At 43.6% G+C, this 19,820-nt stretch overlaps 1 protein-coding gene across 2 annotated transcripts in view; it reads right to left on the bottom strand.

Moving 5' to 3' along the window:
- Positions 1-3,319: 3,319 nt before the first annotated feature.
- The window catches only part of CENPF (centromere protein F), a 39,212-nt gene continuing 22,711 nt past the window's right edge, over positions 3,320-19,820 (bottom strand). For both annotated transcript variants that reach the window (XM_083433265.1, XM_083433266.1), the window contains exons 13-17: positions 16,342-18,504; positions 11,235-11,397; positions 9,679-10,155; positions 6,869-7,062; positions 3,320-3,825 (exon numbers count right to left, since the gene is read on the bottom strand). In XM_083433265.1, the coding sequence (XP_083289391.1) occupies positions 3,628-3,825; positions 6,869-7,062; positions 9,679-10,155; positions 11,235-11,397; positions 16,342-18,504 (3,195 nt within the window). In that variant the 3' untranslated portion in view covers positions 3,320-3,627. The remainder of the gene's footprint in view (positions 3,826-6,868; positions 7,063-9,678; positions 10,156-11,234; positions 11,398-16,341; positions 18,505-19,820) is intronic.

Here is a 19,820-nt window from a genome sequence, read left to right as displayed (position 1 = left end):
GCCAGCAGTAGGCACATCAACCCGTGAGTAGTAACCATTCAAACGCCTCAGATTACAAACGCTTCAGGTTACAGTCTCCGCTAACCTAGAAATAGTACCTTGGGTTAAGAACTTTGCTTCAGGATGAGAACAGAAATTGCACGGTGGCGGCACAGCAGCAGCAAGAGGCCCCATTAGCTAAAGTGGTACCTCGGGTTAAGAAGTTTCAGGTTAGGAACGGACCTCCAGAACGAATTAAGTTCTTAACCCAAGGTACCACTGTATAGGGCTTTTAAAATTCAAAATCTGCCAGCAGATGTCACTGTTGCCCTATGCCTTTCATCGGAGAGAAACCTGCCACCCCCCACATTCAAAAATGTCCCAAGAACCCCTCCAATATGGGTAGACTATGCAGCATCTTGTAAGGCCAAATTGCTAGACAGGCAGCAGGCTGAATAAACACTTTAGTTTGCATAACACAGTGTAGCCCTCTTAACATTTATGTACAATATGGCCACCAGACTCCAACTCTTGTACAGTGGTGCCTCGCAAGACGAAAAGAATCCGTTCCGTGAGTCTTTTCGTCTAGCGGTTTATTCGTCTTGCGAAGCAACCCCATTAGCGGATTAGCGGCTATTAGCGGCTATTAAAGGCTTAAGGGATTAGCGGATTAGCTGCTAAAAGGCTATTAGCAGCTTAGTGCCTTAGAAAAAGGGGGTGGGGAGTGAAAAAAACACACCCCGGAATCGCAAGACATTTTCATCTTGCGAAGCAAGCCCATAGCAAATTCGTCCTGCGAAGCACCTCCAAAACGGAAAACCCTTTTGCCTAGCGGGTTTTCCGTCTTGCGAGGCATTCATCTTGTGGGGCACCACTGTATTTTAAAAGGCAATTCCAAGCTTGCAGGGCTGAATATTAACATCGGCTGAGGCAGGCAAGCTCCATTAGTTTTTGCCGCCCCGCCCCCGAACTGATGGCTATTATTAATTAATTAATTAATTGATTGATTAATTTCATATAGTGCCCTATACCCGCAGGTCTCAGGGTGGTTCACAGGATTAAAAAACAAAACAAAACCAAGAAAGGAGATTCTGATGAAACATCTGAAGGAGCGTCTCCACCCCATCATTCAGCCCGGACACTGAGGTCCAGCACTGAGGGCCTTCTGGCGGTTCCCTCACTGCGAGAAGCCAAGTTACAGGGAACCAGGCAGAGGGCCTTCTCAGTAGTGGCACCCTCCCTGTGGAACGCCTTCCCACCAGATGCCAAAGAGAACAACAAGTACCAGACTTTTAGAAGACATCTGAAGGCAGCCCTGTTTAGGGAAGCTTTTAATGTTTGACATATCACAGTCAATATTCTTTTGGAAGCCACCCAGAGTGGCTGGGGAAGTCCAGCCAGATGGGCAGGGTATAAATAATAAATAACTATTCTTATTCTTATTCTTATTCTTATTCTTATTCTTAGTAAAGAACTTTCTGACACTAAGCACTGTTCCTACAGTGGAACAGACTCCCACAAGAAGTGGCACACTCTTCATCCCAGGAGATTTTTTGAACAGAAAGTTGGATTACATCTGTCATGGATGCTTTAGTTGAGATTCCTGCATTGCAGGGGGTTAGACTAGATGACCCTCATAATCCCTTCCAACTCTACAATTCTATGATGGGGTTTCCTACTTCTTGCAGAGCCTTTTCCCGCTGCAAGCTGCTCCTCCTGTCTCTGGACAAGGGAGGGAACAGCTCAAAACGCCTGCTAAGAGGCTCCCCCCCCCCACCCCAAATGAATAAAGCACCTCTGGCTGTGGGCAATGCCTGTTCCTCTTCATTGGCTTCTGTGTTTGAAAGAGAAAAAGCAGAGAGGGAGAGAGGTGTGAGCTTCGTGCACTCGACTTTCCAAGGGTTAAAATGAACTGGGCTGGATTTCTAGAATGAGCTGGAGGATCGGTGTGTGTGCTTGGTGTGGGAGTTGTTTGAAACACCAAAATGAACTCCTAGGTAGGCAGAACTGCTTACCGTAGAGTTGCCATATTTCAAAAAGTGAAAATCCAGACAATGGTTGTTGAGCTTTTTTGACAAATTCTCCCTCGAAAAATTCGCCAAAAGCTGTTCACAAGAGCTGTTATGGCTGGGAAGAAATTCTGGACTAATGGCAACCCTAGAGTTTACCATTCTTTTGATGCTTGTCTGCATAGATTTGGGAGAAACAGGCCTGGTTCACATGCAACACTTTACTGTTAGGGCAGGGGTAGGCAACCTAAGGCCTATGGGCCGGATGCGGCCCAATCGCCTTCTCAATCCAGCCCACTGACAGTCCAGGAATCAGCGTGTTTTTACATGAGTAGAATGTGTCCTTTTATTTAAAATGCACCTCTGGGTTATTTATGGGGCCTGCCTGGTGTTTTTACATGAGTAGAATGTGTTCTTTTATGTAAAATGCATTTCTGGGTTATTTGTGGGGCATAGGAATTCATTCACTCCCCGCCCCCCCCAATATAGTCCGGCCCACCACGTGGTCTGAGCGACGGTGGACCGGCCCACAGCTGAAAAAGGTTGCTGACCCCTGCGTTAGGCCATACCATTTTAGAGGGCAAAACTGAATTATATTCATTTAGCCAAAATATCTTTAGAATTACCAAGTCCTGTCACAACACTCTGGTACCCATTTTTGAAATTTGAAAGATTCAACGCACCCTACTATACCGTTGTTTATTAAACCATGGTTTTCATCCTCCAAATCCAGCACAGTAGCTTAACCATGGCTTATTAACTACCACCAAACCATGCTGGGTTCACAGTTGGCTTATAAACTATGGTTAATTGTGCAAACCCAGACACTGACAGATTTAAAGCATTGGAAAGCTATGTGCCGCCACTATTAAATGAAGCACCGATTCCAGGAAAAGTCGGTTAAAAAAAAAAAAAGCAAAAAAGCAGGGGTGAGGGGGTGGTATCCACTTAGCAGGATTGTACAGGTAGCAAGCTATTTCTGTTCCCTAAAGTCTTTAATCTGTATCCCTCAGGTACTTTGTAACCTTGATGGGAGCATGCGTGTCCTTGAGGCAGTGTGTTCCTATTTGAAAATTACTGTTCCAAAAAGGTTTACTTTAAATGATGTCAGAGCAGACCTATTGTACACAACCATTTCCTTGTAGTTTGCTTCCCCCTTTTCCTTTTCAAGACAACTATTTTCTAAGTCGCACACAAACTGTGTTGGTTCATAAGAAGAGAAAATCTCCAAAAGAGCAATACCTTTATTGGGACAGACCAAAATGTCACAAAAACAGGACAAGCTTTTGAGTTTCTAAAACTATCGGGAAAGAAGTCACACAAAAGCAATAGTTTGTTTAGGTTTTTATTATATTTTGGGAGGTGGATGAAAAAACTAAATGGACAAAATTATTATTCATTAAATGTGTATATTGCTCTTCATCCATAGATCTCAGGGCGGTTCGCAACGTAAAATTGCAATATAAAAGAATGCAAAATACATAATAAAGATAAGAACAAAAACAACCCAGTAATCTCCTCCTCCCACAACACATTTAAAAGAGCATCAGATGTCAACCAGCCAAATGAAATCTGCTCTCTGGATTTTCAGTTCCTAAACAACCCTTTGCTCTCACCATTTCAAGTCCAGAATCCAGATTCACTGCACATGGCAGGCTTTATCCAGCTCATCTTCTTCAGTACTTTGAGGGCTTTTCGTTTCGATTGCACTGGGGGTCCTAGCAGATCTTCCATCAACTGCTTGGTCTGACTGGTTGCAAGCTGAAAGGGGAGACCTGGGAGCAAATCCCAAGGGCGAAGCAGCAGCTAGGATTTCTTGCAGCCGCACGTCATTTATCTGGGAACACAGACACACAGAAAAAGTATACATGTATCAATCCATGCAAGGAAGACGTTTATTGATTCCAATGGCGAGGACTACTTTCCGCATGTCTGAGTCTAGTAGCGGAGCTGAAGGCCATGTTTTTCAAAAGTCAATCGGACTGGCCTACTGAACCCTTGCCCTGCTCCCGTGTAAGCCTCATCGTTGCCTCTTATGGTCAGCTGGCTGGGCCCTGCTCAAAGTCCACTTTTTGATGGAGAAAGGTGTAAGGAGAAGAGGGACTTGTTATTATTCCAGCACTGAGGCACTGGATCATATGAGCAGAGATGTTTCAAACAAGACCTTTGTCAGAATGTAGAATGAGGGAGGCAGCAGTTGGAAGTTGCCGGTCTCTACAGCCACAGCAGGCGCTGTGATTCTCCAGTGGTTTGACTTTACCCCTAGAGGCACACTCCATTGTTTCTTGAGACGGATGCCAACAATGAATGAAGTGCAAAATTTAACTGCTGGTTTTAGAATTTGGCATCCTAATTTTCTAGATGTATGAGGAAATTAGCAAAGGATTCTGTGTTTTGTTTATGTGGTTATATTATATTACGTAAAGGTAAAGGGACCCTGACCGTTAGGTCCAGTCGTGGACGACTCTGGGGTTGCAGCGCTCATCTCGCTTTATTGGCCGAGGGAACCGGCGTACAATTCCGGGTCATGTGACCAGCATGACTAAGCCGCTTCTGGCAAACCAGAGCAGCACAAGGAAATGCCGTTTACCTTCCTGCTGGAGCGGTACAGTACCTATTTATCTACTTGCACTTTGACGTGCTTTCGAACTGCTAGGTTTGCAGGAGCAGGGACCGAACAACGGGAGCTCACCCCGTTGCGGGGATTCGAACTGCCGACCTTCTGATTGGCAAGTCCTAGGCTCTGTGGTTTAACCCACAGCGCCACCCTTATATTATATTATATATAATATATATAATAATATATATTGTTATTAGGTTAAATTGTTATTATTGTTATATGTATTTATACCCCACCTTTTTCTCGGATTGAGACTTAAGATGGCTTACAGATAAAAATACAAAAAAGCAGGCAAAACAGAAAAAGCAAAAAACATAGAAAAGTTAGCCATTAACAATTAATTAAACACTAATGGAATGAAAACAATATAAAGAAATCAATTAAAAATACTGATTATAACAAAAAGAAAACCATGACAATATTTGCCCTTGCCTTAAAAAGTCAGTTTCCAAAGGCCTGATGGAATAAAAAGGCCAATGGCAGAGAGACAACAAGGAGGGAGCCAGTCTAAATTCTCTAGGAAGGGAGAATCAAAGTCTGGAAGCAGTACAGCGACCAACAGCCTTGATTCGGAGAGATCTACAAACAGTAGCAGGCCGAGGCCAAGTTGGTGTGAAAGCTTCGAGAACAGTAAATCTCCACTTTTGAGATAACTAGAGGACATGAATGCAACACTCCCATTCCTAAAGGGAAAGGGGTGAGGCCGGCTTTAGTTCTTCAATTCCACTCCACACCATGCAAAAAGGGACCAGAACTGAGAATACCAGCCACCACTTTGGGTACTGCATGTACCAATGCCCAGTGCTGGAAATTCCATACACAGCTCCAAGCAGCTGGTTTGGGTATCCAGTGCCAGGAACCACAGGTATAGAAATCCAGCAAGAAATGGGACAGGGGCAGGGTTTTGCACAGACAGCAAGATTCGGTTCATGGGGGATAAGGCTATCAAAACCACTAGGCATGAAGGCTGTGTACTATCTCCAGTGTTAGAAGCAGTGTACCTGTCAATCAGTAGTTGAGAACTGCAAGTTAGGACAGTGCTATTGTGCTCATGCCCTGCTTGCAGGATGGGCCTTTGGCAAAATTCAGCAGGCCTCTTTTCTATGTTATTCTATATGTTTTCTGGGTAGATTTAATAGTCAGACCTAAAACTTTCAGGACAAGAAAAAAGACCTTAACTATACACCTATACATCAGGTATCTGAAGACGTGTGCATGCACACGAAAGCTCATACCAATAACAAACTTAGTTGGTCTCTAAGGTGCTACTTGGGAGGTGCTACTTCTCTTGGGAGAAAAGCAATGACAAACCTAGACAGCATCTTAAAAAGCAGAGACATCACCTTGCCAACAAAGGTCCGTATAGTTAAAGCTATGGTTTTCCTGGTAGTGATGTATGGAAGTGAGAGCTGGATCATAAAGAAGGCTGATCGCCGAAGAATTGACGCTTTTGAATTATGGTGCTGGAGGAGACTCTTGAGAGTCCCATGGACTGCAAGAAGATCAAACCTATCCATTCTGAAGGAAATCATCCCTGAGTGCCCCCTGAAGCTGAGACTCCAATATTTTGGCCACCTCATGAGAAGAGAAGACTCCCTGGAAAAGACCCTGATGTTGGGAAAGATGGAGGGCACAAGGAGAAGGGGACGACAGAGGACGAGATGGTTGGATACTGTTCTCGAAGCTACCAGCATGAGTTTGACCAAACTGCGGGAGGCAGTGGAAGACAGGAGTGCCTGGCGTGCTCTGGTCCATGGGGTCATGAAGAGTAGGACATGACTAAATGACTAAACAACAACAAAGGTGCTACTGGAAGGATTTTTTTAATTTCGTTTCGACTACAGCAGACCAACACAGCTACCTACCTGTAACTATACACCTATGTATTTAGCACTCACTCCAGGTAGGTACTCAGTTAAGTGTTTTGAAGACACAAAAACACACGAACATCCCTTTTAAGTTCTTGTACATGTACCAATGATTCCATACAGGCTTCATGATTTGTAAGCCAAATCTACACAACAAAGTTCTCTTCATATTTTATAATTGGGGGTGTGGGGGGGGGGAGCCATACAAGATCTCTGCTGCTAATTTATGGTCACTTCCTGCTATATTCACTTTCCCCGTCTTCACGCTGATTTGCTCACAGCTTGTATAAGTACGAGACACTCCCATAAGCACTTGCTCAGATACATTCACAATCTGAATTTCTTGTGCTTTGGTACGTTCAAACTCATGTTTAATAATACGTGCAAGTTACCTTTTGTAGTTTGCTGCCCTCTGGTGTTGCTTTTTGGTTTTCAAGCAAGCAGTCGCTCTCAGTTGTTTGGGAGTCATCAGTAAATGGTGGCGATCTCAAGCTTGGACGGACAAGACAGGGGCTCGCTCTGGGAATTAGATATGCCCCGTGAGAAATGCAAGAGCTGCCATTTCCTGGAGGAAGATCAGAAGATCCTGAGGGAGGAAAGTGTGTGGTGATCATTGTTTGTTACATTTAAAAAACTATAACAGGAATAAAAACAAAAAAGAAATAAAAAGGAAAACAACAACCAACTGTTTAAAAATGGTTGCCAGCTCGCTTTTTGGGTCCAATTCAAGGTGCTCATATTACAGTGGTACCTCGGGTTACAGACGCTTCAGGTTACAGAGTCCGCTAACCCAGAAATAGTACCTCAGGTTAAGAACTTTACTTCAGGATGAGAACAGAAATCGTGCTCCGGCGGCGCGGCAGCAGCAGGAGGCCCCATTAGCTAAAGTGGTGCTTCAGGTCAAGAACAGTTTCAGGTTAAGAACGGACCTCCGGAACAAATTAAGTTCTTAACCCGAGGTACCACTGTAGTGTTTAAATCCCTAAACAAGTTAGGCCCCATATACTACCTTATTTTTCTGACTGTAAATTGTATAAATTGATTTTAATCTTGTGTTTTTATATTGTTGCAACGTGCTGAAGGTTGAGTAAGATACCCAAAAGAAGAAATAAATAATAGCAATGGTAGTTTGTTGCTACAGCATCTGAAGACTATGCAAGGTTTTACAGAGTTGTGTTGTTTGTCAATTAGGATTATCATAGAATCACAGAACTGTAGACTGGATGGGACCCTGAGGATAATCTAGTCCAACCCCCTGCAGGAATATGCAGCTGTTCCCTACGGGGATCGAACCTGCAGTCTTGGCATTATCAGCACCATGCTCTAACCAACTGAGCCACATAGGAAGTTCCCTTCTACAGTCAGACCATTGGTCCACCTAGCTGTGAACTGTCAGTGGATCTTCAAGGGTTCACACAGGAGATGCTCCTAGATCTACCTGGAAACGCCAAGGACTGAACTTGGATCTACTGCATGCTAAGCTACCATTGAACCACAGCCCTTCCCTGACACAAATCCTTACAACAGGAACATAATACTTATTTTCATTTCAAGTACTACAGGTAAAGTGTTTCTGCAGTCTCCCAGGTGGGTGCTTTCAGCTTGAAAGATAATGGTTTCCTTTTGCTAGTTAGTATCTGCATAATGTGGGGCCACTGGTCTCAAGGCTATTAAGGAGTCAAGCATTCATGGAACTGAGCCCACAGACTTGCGTTCTTGAGTAGTCCCATGATATCCTTAGCGATTTCATCAGCGGTCAAGTGGTTTGCAAGCTGCAGCTCCAATGGCCACAAAGGCCTCTCTTGCCCTCACCAGAATGCGCCCCCTGTATCTTGCTGCCCCCACTCCTGTTGTTGGCAATAATCCTAAATCCAGCTGAGTCTTTCCTGAGAATGTCGAATGGAGAAAAGCCTTCCACGTGAACATCTCCCTTTACAGAAATCGCAGGAAAAAGCAGTTTGCAGGCAACCACTTGTTTGGGTATATTATACTTCTGTGGTTGTAAAGGTTTGGCAATAGCGCTAGACAACTCTCTCATCACTTTATAAACGCCATTTCCAACTCCTTGAAAGATTCAATCAACTGTTTCTCCGAAAAATTTTACACATCACTTTGGAAGACAGGTGAAGTAATGCCAGTGTACTTGGAGAAACAAAGGTCGCCAGTGTCAAAGCAATTATTCTTCAACAGCAACTTTGTTAGACTGGTCATGTTGTTCAGATGCCTGATCAACATCTTCCAAAGCGACTACTCCATTCTGAACTTTAAAATGGAAAACGTTTCCTTAAGGCCATGCACAGGCCAAGGAGCTATGTCCTTGTGGGCCTTAGGTCAGGGAGGTGGAACGTGTGCCCTTCCAGATGTTGCTAGACTACAACTCCCATCATCCCTGAGCAGCCACCATGCTTGCTGGAGCTGATGGGAGTTGTAGTCCCAATACCACCTGGAGCTCAGCAGCTCCTCATCCCCACTTCCTGGAGTGCAGGATTCTTTTTACAGCAGTTGTAGAAGGATGGGTGATCAACTATGGCTTTGTCAAAGCTCCATTCTCAGGTGTTCCCTCCTCTTCTGCATCAGTTGCTATGGCTCTTCCCAAGTGAGCCAATTAAAAATATGTACATACCAAAATAAATAAATAAAATAAAATGGAAAACGTAATGCTGGTGGTCAACGCAAGAGGTTTAAAGACAAATTTATAAAAATGTAGTAGAAACACCGACAACTGGGAAACACTGGCCTGCGAGCGCTCCAATTGGAGAACAGCCTTTACCAAAGCTGTCGTGGGCTTTGAAGACACTTGTGAACTCAGGTCGAAAGGGAAAAACATGCTAAGAGGAAGGCATGTTTGGCAAACCCTCACCATGATCAACTCCCGTCCGGAAACCTATATCCCTACTGTGGAAGGACGTGTGGATCCAGAATTGGCTTCCACAGTCACTTACAGACTCACTGTTAAGACCATGTTCATGGAAGACAGCTATTAGTGATTGCCAAAGAAGATGATCACTTTACATGCAGAATTTTACACCATTATGCCCTGCAATGGCAGCCTTAAGTTTTATTCCACTGGTCATATTGAGAATACAAAATGGTAAAGGGCAAACATAGGGGGATAGATTCGATTACTTCTATTGTCCCTCTGTATCAAGCTATAACAGGAATGTTATTAAACAAACATCAATACTGTTGTGAAAGTGATTACCTTTGCCTCCCACCTCTGTGGAACCATCTGACTCAAATTCTGCATTTTCTAGGGGAACTTTTGGGCTGTGCTGTTGAATTGTGGTTCTTCTTTTAGTTTGTTTTGAGGCAGCCTCTGGAAAAGGAGATGTAGCACTTTCACCATTGCTTCTGTTTTCATGACAACTTTGCCTCCTCGCAGTAATCTTAGTAATATCTTCAGATAAGGCCTTTTCCACAAGCAGCCCATTAGAGGTTTGGCTTCCTGGACTTTGTAGAGGGGAACTGGAAGAGTCTGATGACTGTTTGAGCCGAGTGTTCAGAAGAGAGACTTGTGTCTTTAGCATCTCGTTTTCTTCCTCTAATTTATCATAATCAATTATCAGAGTACAGTACTTATCCAGGTTTTGATCTGCTTCTGCAGTTTTCTCTTCAACCAGTTCCTTCAGTTCTTCCAGCTCCAACCTTATCTCTTCTGCAGTGGCATCCCTATCAGAACCTATGCAATGAAAGAATAATCATTAATAAATGAAGGCTTAGCAACAGAGACTTTCAATATACTTGAAAATATTGCAAAGAGCATTTCAGCAGCAGTGGACACCAAACACTATCGACTCCTTTAGATATGTAGTTCACCTTAAGACCTAAAGATCTTCCTGGAGCATGGCCTTTTCTGCAGTGGCACCAATGTTGTGAAACTCCCATCCATTGGATGTCTATTTCATTTCCTGTCTTTAATTTCTCTGACGGTTTCCAATGTGGTTTTTCAGAGAATGCTATAATTGCTTTAATTTGTATTTTTAAAAGATGTAATTTGTGGGCCTTGCATGCTGTGGGCCATCTGCACCAAATGATGAGTTAAAATATTTTAGCAACTACCTAACTACTATGAAATTGCAAGAAGCTTCACATGAAAAATGAGAGGTGGGGACCTCCTCTCTGCTGTTGCCAGTGGATGAAATAACAAGTAGGGTGGCAGGAGCTGGCCCAGAATGGGATAAAAAGGCATCTGTACAGAAGGCTGTAGATAAAAGCTCAATGCACACCAGGATGATTATGCTAGATGGTGGGTTGATGCTGACCATGGCACAACCAGAATCCCAGCATGACCTTTTTTTCAGGGTTAGAACGAACAGCAATACTAATGTCATTCTGATGTCAGCCGGGGCTACTGGTGAGGGAACTCATTTTTGCACACATACACACAAAGCCATGAGGAATCTCCAGCCCACAGGCCAAACTAGACCCAGAAGAGGTTCTAATTTGGCCCCTGAGGCTTCCCCCACCCCCAAACCATGGCCAGCTGCCCCTCACATGTGACATCAGATGTGGGACATCAGATGTGGGGCTGCAAAGGGACGATGAGGAGCTTAAAGTGGCAGGTGGGGCTTGCTGACAAGACCTTTCAGCTGATCAGCCTTGACAGCCAAGCCTCTTTGAGGTTGTCACCTGACATCGTAGTGATAGGTGATTAATAGGTGCCCAGCCCCACACACATGTCAAAGCGGTCCAAGGTGGGGTTGAGGGAGGAGGCCTGCCTGCAGGATGGAAAAGGCTCCCCACGCCTGCACTACATACCTGGATCCATCTTCTTCACTTGAATCTCAAGTTCATGAATCTGCTTCACCATCACCTTTTTCTCCTGCTTTAGTTCTGTGTAGGCTTTCAGCCAATGCTGAAATCTATGATGGAAGGAATCAAATTCTGTCTTGAGTTGCACTGTTTCCTGGTGGCTATTTGTCTGAAAAATAAAATAAAAATAAACCGGTAAACATTCATGCAATTATTGCTGCAGAAGCAATAATCACCCAGCCAAATGCAAAACAGGACTTCTCATTAGTTCCAAGTAAAGCTCATGGATATTCTCCTTTCCTTCCATAACACCCACACTGTTGGGGCAACTATGCCATTTCTTAACAGGGCCTGTTAACTAGAGCATCTGATGAATTCCATAAAACAAAACAAATGTGGAGTACAGGATCAGGTTTAAGGTGCTGGTTTTAACCTTCAAAGCCCTATACGGCCTAGGACCCTCGTATCTACGGGACCGCCTCTCCTGGTATGCCCCACAGAGGAACTTACGGTTTTCAAATAAAAACATCCTGAAGGTCCCAGGCCACAGAGAGGTTAGGCTGGCCTCAACTAGAGCCAGGGCTTTTTCGGCTGCGGCTCCAACCTGGTGGAACGCTCTGTCACAAAAGACAAGGGCCCTGCAGGACTTGACATCTTTCCGCAGGGCCTGCAAGACAGAGCTGTTCCACCAGGCCTTTGGTCAGGATGCAGCCTGACTCCCTCCTTTGGCAATCTTTACAAAACTTTAGTTTATGGTTGCCATCAATTTTGATTTTAATTAATTTTTATAATGTTTTTATAATGTTGCACTATTTTAGTGTTGTTAGCCACCCTGAGCCCGGCTTCGGCTGGGGAGGGCGGGATATAAATAAAATTTATTATTATTATTATTATTAAATGTACTGATGTCCTTTGGTTTGCACCAGACAGACCCTAACTGTCTATGCCAGAGATCCATAAGCAGAGTCCAGTTTGCACATGCAGTTAATAGTTCACTGCAAGCATGCAGAAGGCTCCCAATTCAATCCTCCCATGTGGCCAGGGAGATGTTAATCCAGATGATAAACCAAGGTTTCTTCTCGGCTTACCAACTGCAGCATATTTGAGCAAACCTTGGTTTGTTTGGAATGAAACAAACCACAATCCCTAGTTCGGACAGAACACTAAGCCAGGGATAATGGTTTGTTCTTCCTGCCATTTAGATGAGATGGGTAAAAGGGAAGATTTCTGCGTTTTCGCAGTAAAGCATTACTACGATTTACCGTATCGTGCAAACACGGCTGCTATGTTGCACATCACAGCAACTCTTTACTGTGCACGCTGTAAGTAGCACAGTAACAGACATGAGCTACTGTCCTATGCACACTTACCTAGGAGTAAGTCCCACTGAACACTGAGTACTATTTCTGAGAAAACATCCCTAAGATTATGCTCTACATCAGGCATAGGCAAACTCGGCCCTCCAGATGTTTTGGGACTACAATTCCCCTCACCCCTGACCACTGGTCCTGTTAGTTAGGGATCATGGGAGTTGTAGGCCAAAAAACATCTGGAGAGCCGAGTTTGCCTATGCCTGCTTTACATATATCATGTTATACTTACAGATAACATACTTTACAGATATGATTGCAATAGAACTATAAACTTAAATATCAGCTTGTCTTCTTCAAATAAAGTGGATTTTGATTTTGGGAACCACATCTGCAGTCACTCAATGTTACTTTGTTATTTGGCGTCAGGTAAAATGTATTTACCCCTTCATGGATCACTGCCTTGCCGTGGCGAAGGGGCTTGAAGAACTCAGAAGCTATGAACTATGCCGAGCAGGGCACCCAAGATGAACAGGTCATAGTGGAGAGTTTTGACCAAACGTGATCCACCTGGAGTAGGAATCGGCAAGCCACTCCAGTATCCCTGCCAAGAAAACTCCATGGACAAAGACAACAGGTATATAAAAGTTATGACGCTGGAAGATGAGCCCCTCAGGTCGGAAGGCGTCCAACATGCTACTGGGGAAGAGCGGAGGACAAGTACAAGTAGATCCAGAGCTGATGAAGCGGCTGGGCCAAAGCCGAAAGGACGCTCAGTTGCGGATATGCATGGAAGCGAAAGGAAAGTCCAATGCTGTAAAGAAAAATATTGCATAGGAACCTGGAATGTAAGAACCATGAACCTGGGTAAGTTGGATGTGGTCAAAAATGAGATGGCAAGAATAAACATTGACATCTTGGGCATCAGTGAACTAAAATGGACGGGAATGGGTGAATTCAGTTCGGATGACTATCATATCTACTACTGTGGGCAAGAAACCCGTAAAAGAAATGGAGTGGCCCTCATAGTCAACAAAAGAGTGGCAAAAGCTGTACTGGGATGCAATCTCAAAAATGATAGAATGATCTCGATACGAATCCAAGGCAGACCTTTTAACATCACAGTAATCCAAGTTTATGCACCAACTACTGGTGCTGAAGAAACTGAAATTGACCAATTCTATGAAGACTTACAACACCTTATAGAAGTGACACCAAAGAAGGATGTTCTTCTCATTATAGGGGATTGGAATGCTAAAGTAGGGAATCAAGAGATAAAAGGAACAACTGGCAAATTTGGTCTTGGAATTCAAAACGAAGCAGGGCAAAGGCTAATAGAGTTCTGTCAAGAGAACAAGCTGGTCATCACAAACACTCTTTTCCAACAACACAAGAGACGACTCTACACGTGGACATCACCAGATGGGCAGCATCGAAATCAGATTGATTATATTCTCTGCAGCCAAAGATGGAGAAGCTCTATACAGTCAGCAAAAACAAGACCTGGAGCTGACTGTGGCTCAGATCATCAGCTTCTTATAGCAAAATTCAAGCTTAAACTGAAGAAAGTAGGAAAAACCACTGGGCTGGTAAGATACAATCTAAACAAAATCCCTTATGAATACACAGTGGAAGTGAGGAACAGGTTTAAGGATTTAGATTTGCTGGACAGAGTGCCTGAAGAACTATGGATGGAGGCTCGAAACATTATACAGGAGGCAGCAACGAAAACCATCCCAATGAAAAGGAAATGCAAGAAAGCAAAGTGGCTGTCCAATGAGGCCTTACAAATAGCGGAGGAGAGAAGGCAAGCAAAATGCGAGGGAGATAGAGAAAGATACAGGAAATTGAATGCAGAATTCCAAAAAATAGCAAGGAGAGACAAGAAGGCCTTCCTAAATGAGCAATGCAAAGAAATAGAGGAAAACAACAGAATGGGAAGAACCAGAGATCTGTTCAAGAAAATTGGAGATATGAAAGGAACATTTCGTTCAAAGATTACCATAATAAAGGACAAAAGTGGTAAGGACCTAACAGAAGCAGAAGACATCAAGAAGAGGTGGCAAGAATACACAGAGGAATTATACCAGAAAGATATGGATGTCTCGTACACCCCAGGTAGTGTGGTTGCTGACCTTGAGCCAGACATCCTGGAGAGTGAAGTCAAATTGGCCTTAGAAAGCATTGCAAATAACAAGGCCAGTGGAAGTGATGGTATTCCAGCTGAACTATTTAAAATTTTAAAAGATGATGCTGTTAAGGTGCTACACTCAATATGCCAGCAAGTTTGGAAAACTCAGCAGTGGCCAGAAGATTGGAGAAGGTCAGTCTATATCCCAATCCCAAAGAAGGGCAGTGCTAAAGAATGCTCCAACTACCGCACAATTGCACTCATTTCACACGCTAGCAAGGTTATGCTTAAAATTCTTCAAGGAAGGCTCAAGCAGTATGTGGACCGAGAACTCCCAGAAGTGCAAGCTGGATTTAGAAGAGGCAGGGGAACCAGAGACCAAATTGCAAACATGCGCTGGATTATGGAGAAAGCTAGAGAGTTCCAGAAAGACATCTACTTCTGCTTCATTGACTATGCAAAAGCCTTTGATTGTGTCGATCACAGCAAACTATGGAAAGTTCTTAAAGAAATGGGAGTGCCTGATCACCTCATCTGTCTCCTGAGAAATCTCTATGTGGGACAAGAAGCTACAGTTAGAACTGGATATGGAACAACTGATTGGTTCAAAATTGGGAAAGGAGTACGACAAGGCTGTATTTTGTCTCCCTGCTTATTTAACTTATATGCAGAATTCATCATGCGAAAGGCTGGGCTGGATGAATCCCTAGCCGGAATTAAGATTGCTGGAAGAAATATCAACAACCTCAGATATGCAGATGACACAACCTTGATGGCAGAAAGTGAGGAGGAATTAAAAAACCTTTTATTGAGGGTGAAAGAGGAGAGCACAAAATATGGTCTGAAGCTCAACATCAAAAAAACGAAGATCATGGCCACTGGTCCCATCACCTCCTGGCAAATAGAAGGGGAGGAAATGGAGGCAGTGAGAGATTTTACTTTCTTGGGTTCCATGATCACTGCAGATGGTGACAGCAGCCACGAAATTAAGAGACGCCTGCTTCTTGGGAGGAAAGCAATGGCAAACCTAGATAGCATTCTAAAAAGTAGAGACATCACCTTGCCAACAAAGGTCCGTATAGTAAAAGCTATGGTTTTCCCAGTAGTGATGTATGGAAGTGAGAGCTGGACCATAAAGAAGGCTGATCGCCGAAGAATTGACGCTTTTGAATTATGGTGCTGGAGGAGACTCTTGAGAGTCCCATGGACTGCAAGAAGATCAAACACATCCATTCTTAAGGAAATCAGCCCTGAGTGCTCACTGGAAGGACAGATCGTGAAGCTGAGGCTCCAATACTTTGGCCACCTCATGAGAAGAGAAGACTCACTGGAAAAGACCTTGATGTTGGGAAAGATGGAGGGCACAAGGAGAAGGGGACGACAGAGGACGAGATGGTTAGACAGTGTTCTCGAAGCTACAAACATGAATCTGACCAAACTGCGGGTGGCAGTGGAAGACAGAAGTGCCTGGCGTGCTCTGGTCCATGGGGTCACGAAGAGTCGGACACGACTGAACGACTAAACAACAACAAAAAAATGTATTTAATCTCTACATACAAATTCTAGAAAACTCCCTCAATATTAAAAAAATCCCCCAAATCAGCCTTTAATTTCAGAAGGAACCTATTAACTTACAAGATATTCTACTCATGATGTCAACCATATGCTGTACCTTTTCAAGGAAGGCAGGTTTTTCAGAAGTTGCAGCTTCCAACTCCACCTCTGTAGCCTCAAGACTAGACTGCAGAGTTTCATTTTTTGGCAACTGCTCCAGAACAGGATCGCTGTCATCCAGCTTTCGTATGAGGTCTTGGAATTGCTGGCCGAGGACCTCCAGCAAATGCTCCATTTCAGAATGTTTGTGTTTGGCTTCCTGTAGATGATGAGCCAACCGTCCATTCTCTTCTTTGACACAAGCAACTTCATCCATCAGATCCTGTTCTTTTGTCTTGAAATTCTCTTCTTCGCAATGAGAAAGTTTAACTTCTTCACGGGCCAGTTTCAACTGGGATTCCATCGACATCAGTGCGTTTTCAAATTCACCTCTAATTTGCACCTTCTCCTTCTCCCTTTCTTCTAGCTGCTTCACAAGCATGGAATTAAGACCTTCTAATTCAGATATTTTATCCTGATTTTCTTTCAGCTCTCTCTCTAGAGATCCTTTTTCTAACTTTAAGGCATTCACCTCACATTCCAAGCTTTGCAAAGTCGCACGCATCATTTCTGTCTCCGCAGTGGCTGTTTCTGCCTCTGCTTTAGCCGTCTCTGCCCGAAGAATTGCATCTTCCAAATTGTCCTCCGACATCTGCAATTCTCTTTCGAGATCCTCAATTCTGTCTGTGAGGGAGTCAGCTTTCCGCTCGCTTTCTTTCAGTTTTCCCGCAAGGTGACACCTTTTCTTTTCGTCGGATTCTATTTTTGTTTTGAGCTTCTCGATGCCCCGACGCAGCTGAGACAACTCCTCCTGTGCTGAGTTCAGCCGAGTTGCAAGTTCACCCTTTTCTATTAGCGACCCTTCCAGAGACTTTGATATCTTGGCATATTCCATTTCAGAGATACTTAACTTGCTGTGTAAAGTTTCATATTCCCTAAGGCTCACTTCTTTTTCCTCATTCAGATGCTCTATTTGGCTTTGCGCTGCCTCTTTTTCTAACACAAGAGCCCTCATAACCTGATCCAGATTCTGTAACTGCAGCAGAAGTCTGTCCTTTTCGGTTGATAACCGATGAGTATCGGCCTTCGTGGCCTGAAGCAATTTTGCCTGGGTATTAGCTTCGGCTTCCAATATCCTGATAAATTCAGCAGAATCCCCTTTACTTGACTCAAGTTCTTTGATAGTCTCTTGCATTTTCTGGCACATTTGATCCGATTCTTCTTTATCCTTCAACAAAGCACTCAGATCTTGACTAAATTGGTTTCTCTCAGTGACGAGTATATGAAGCTGCTCTTGAAGGCCAAAAATGCTTTTCAGTTTATTTTCATTTTCTTTTTCCAAGTGCTCATTCTTTAACTGAAGCTCCTCTATGTCGGTCTCCATGGATAAGGCATGGTTCTCAATATTTGCTTTCTCAGATTTTATCCTCCTCAGCTCATTTTCAGTTTCAAGAAGCCTCTCAGTCCAGTCAGCCTTGTCCATTTCCAAATCTTCCAGAGTCTCTGTTGTATTGGACAGTCTTGCCTTGTACGTTTCCACATCAGATTTTACCTTCTCAAGTTCTATTCCAAGAGCCATAAGGCTATAAGACAACTGCTGGTTATCAAAAGTAACAGACTTAAGTGACTCATTTAAGTCTCCTTTTTCTTTTTCGAGTGCTACAACTGTTTTGTCCAACTCTGCACAAGCAGTTCTCTCTGCAGCCAGCTCTTTGTCCTTTGAATCCAGGCCTGACTTTAGGTTTTGGATCTCCATTAGTAGAATATCAGTTCTTTTACTGCTTTCCTTCACGTCAGGGAAGGACTTGGAGATTTTATTACATGTCTGCTCTACTTCTAGCAGAGGCTTTTCAGGGGCCCTTTGGCTTTCCAAGGTGTTCACAGGCATCACATCAGTGTTTTGAGATGGAAGAAACGATAACTCACGAGGATAGTTTGGAGAACTTATGGATATATCTGTTGCATTTCTGGATTCTGTGTCTAAGTCCAGAAGGCCTCTTTCTCTAAATTTCCTGCCAATTGCTTGGCAAATAGATTCTTCATCTTCTGTTCTATTTGCTTCACCTGCCCTTGCTGATATTTTACTATTTTCAACTTCAAACGTTGTGCTTTCAGTAGACATGCCATACAGTTCCAGTTGACCCAAGGGATCAATTGCTTGCTTAGAAGGAATCTGGACTTGCTAGAAGTAGATAGAAAAAAGAGAGTCATTTTAATTAATAAGTCACTTTTATCAGATTGATATATTTATTCTGTTATTTATTACATTTAACTGTGATACTTCCTCCCCAAAGGAGTCCAGGGTGGCAAAGAAATAAAATAAACACATCTTCAAAAACAATGCCAATGACCTCTGCCGAATAAAATGGGAACCGATATGTAATGTTTTGGTAGATAAAGAACACACTTAATATTCTAATATGGGCCCTCCTGTTGATCACCTGGGGACATTGTTTTCGGCAGGGTCCTCTGATTGTGTGGAGAGCTCTACTCACTTTCAGAGAAATGCAAATGTAATTGCTGCACAGACCTTCCTCGTCCAACACAGGGAAGGCTGGGAACTTGGGCAGGTGGGGGCAGAGCACATGATGACATTGGGGGCAGGACTTGCATGTGGGCCCTGCTGGCTACACAACTTGGTGCTCACATTTTCAGGCAAATGCTTGAAGACACCTCATCTCTGATGTAACATTTCACCAAAGCAGGCTCTTCCCACCTACTGATGTCATTCCCTATTCCATAAATTGGCCCACTGTAGCAATAATCACACATAGCTGTTGTTGCTGGATTTAATATAGTGGTACCTCGGGTTAAGTACTTAATTCGTTCCAGAGGTCCGTTCTTAACCTGAAACTGTTCTTAACCTGAAGCACCACTTTAGCTAATGGGGCCTCCTGCTGCTGCCGCACCGCCAGAGCACTTTTTCTGTTCTCATCCTGAAGCAAAGTTCTTAACCCGAGGTACTATTTCTGGGTTAGAGGAGTCTGTAACCCGAGGTACCACCGTATATGAAAGAACCTGGAACTAAAATACTAATTTAGCAACCTTGGCATACTCAACAAAATCGCTTTTTTTGCTGTCAGGCATACTCTTTTCCCCTCTCTGAGCATATTTCTTGGCTGGAGCCAGGGAGGGACAGAATTTAACTGGCAATAATGGCCATAAATTGAGGCTTTAAAAATGAGTCAGTTGATGCGAAGGTCTTCTTTCAGAATTCGGATACAAAACCAAATCTTTATGTATCTTGATTCACACTATTTCTTAGAATACAGAAACTACAGCTTTTCAAGGCTGTCAAAATAGTTTCAAATTGGGTGTGTGTGTGAAAGAAATAAGTTTTAAAACGGGGATAGTTAATATGGTGCCCTCCAGGTGTTGTTAAACTACAACTCCCATCAGCCCCAGCCAATGTGGCCAAGGGTCAGGGATGATGGGAGTTGAAGTCCAACAAAGCATCTGAAGCTAGCCACCATGCTTTTTGAACTGCCTTTGCTCCCA

Source organism: Podarcis tiliguerta, assembly GCF_965153285.1.
Source record: "Podarcis tiliguerta genome assembly, chromosome: 3".
NCBI lineage: Eukaryota > Metazoa > Chordata > Lepidosauria > Squamata > Lacertidae > Podarcis > Podarcis tiliguerta.
The sequence above is the reverse complement of the archived record's forward strand: the minus strand, read 5'-3'. Positions and strand labels throughout refer to the sequence as shown.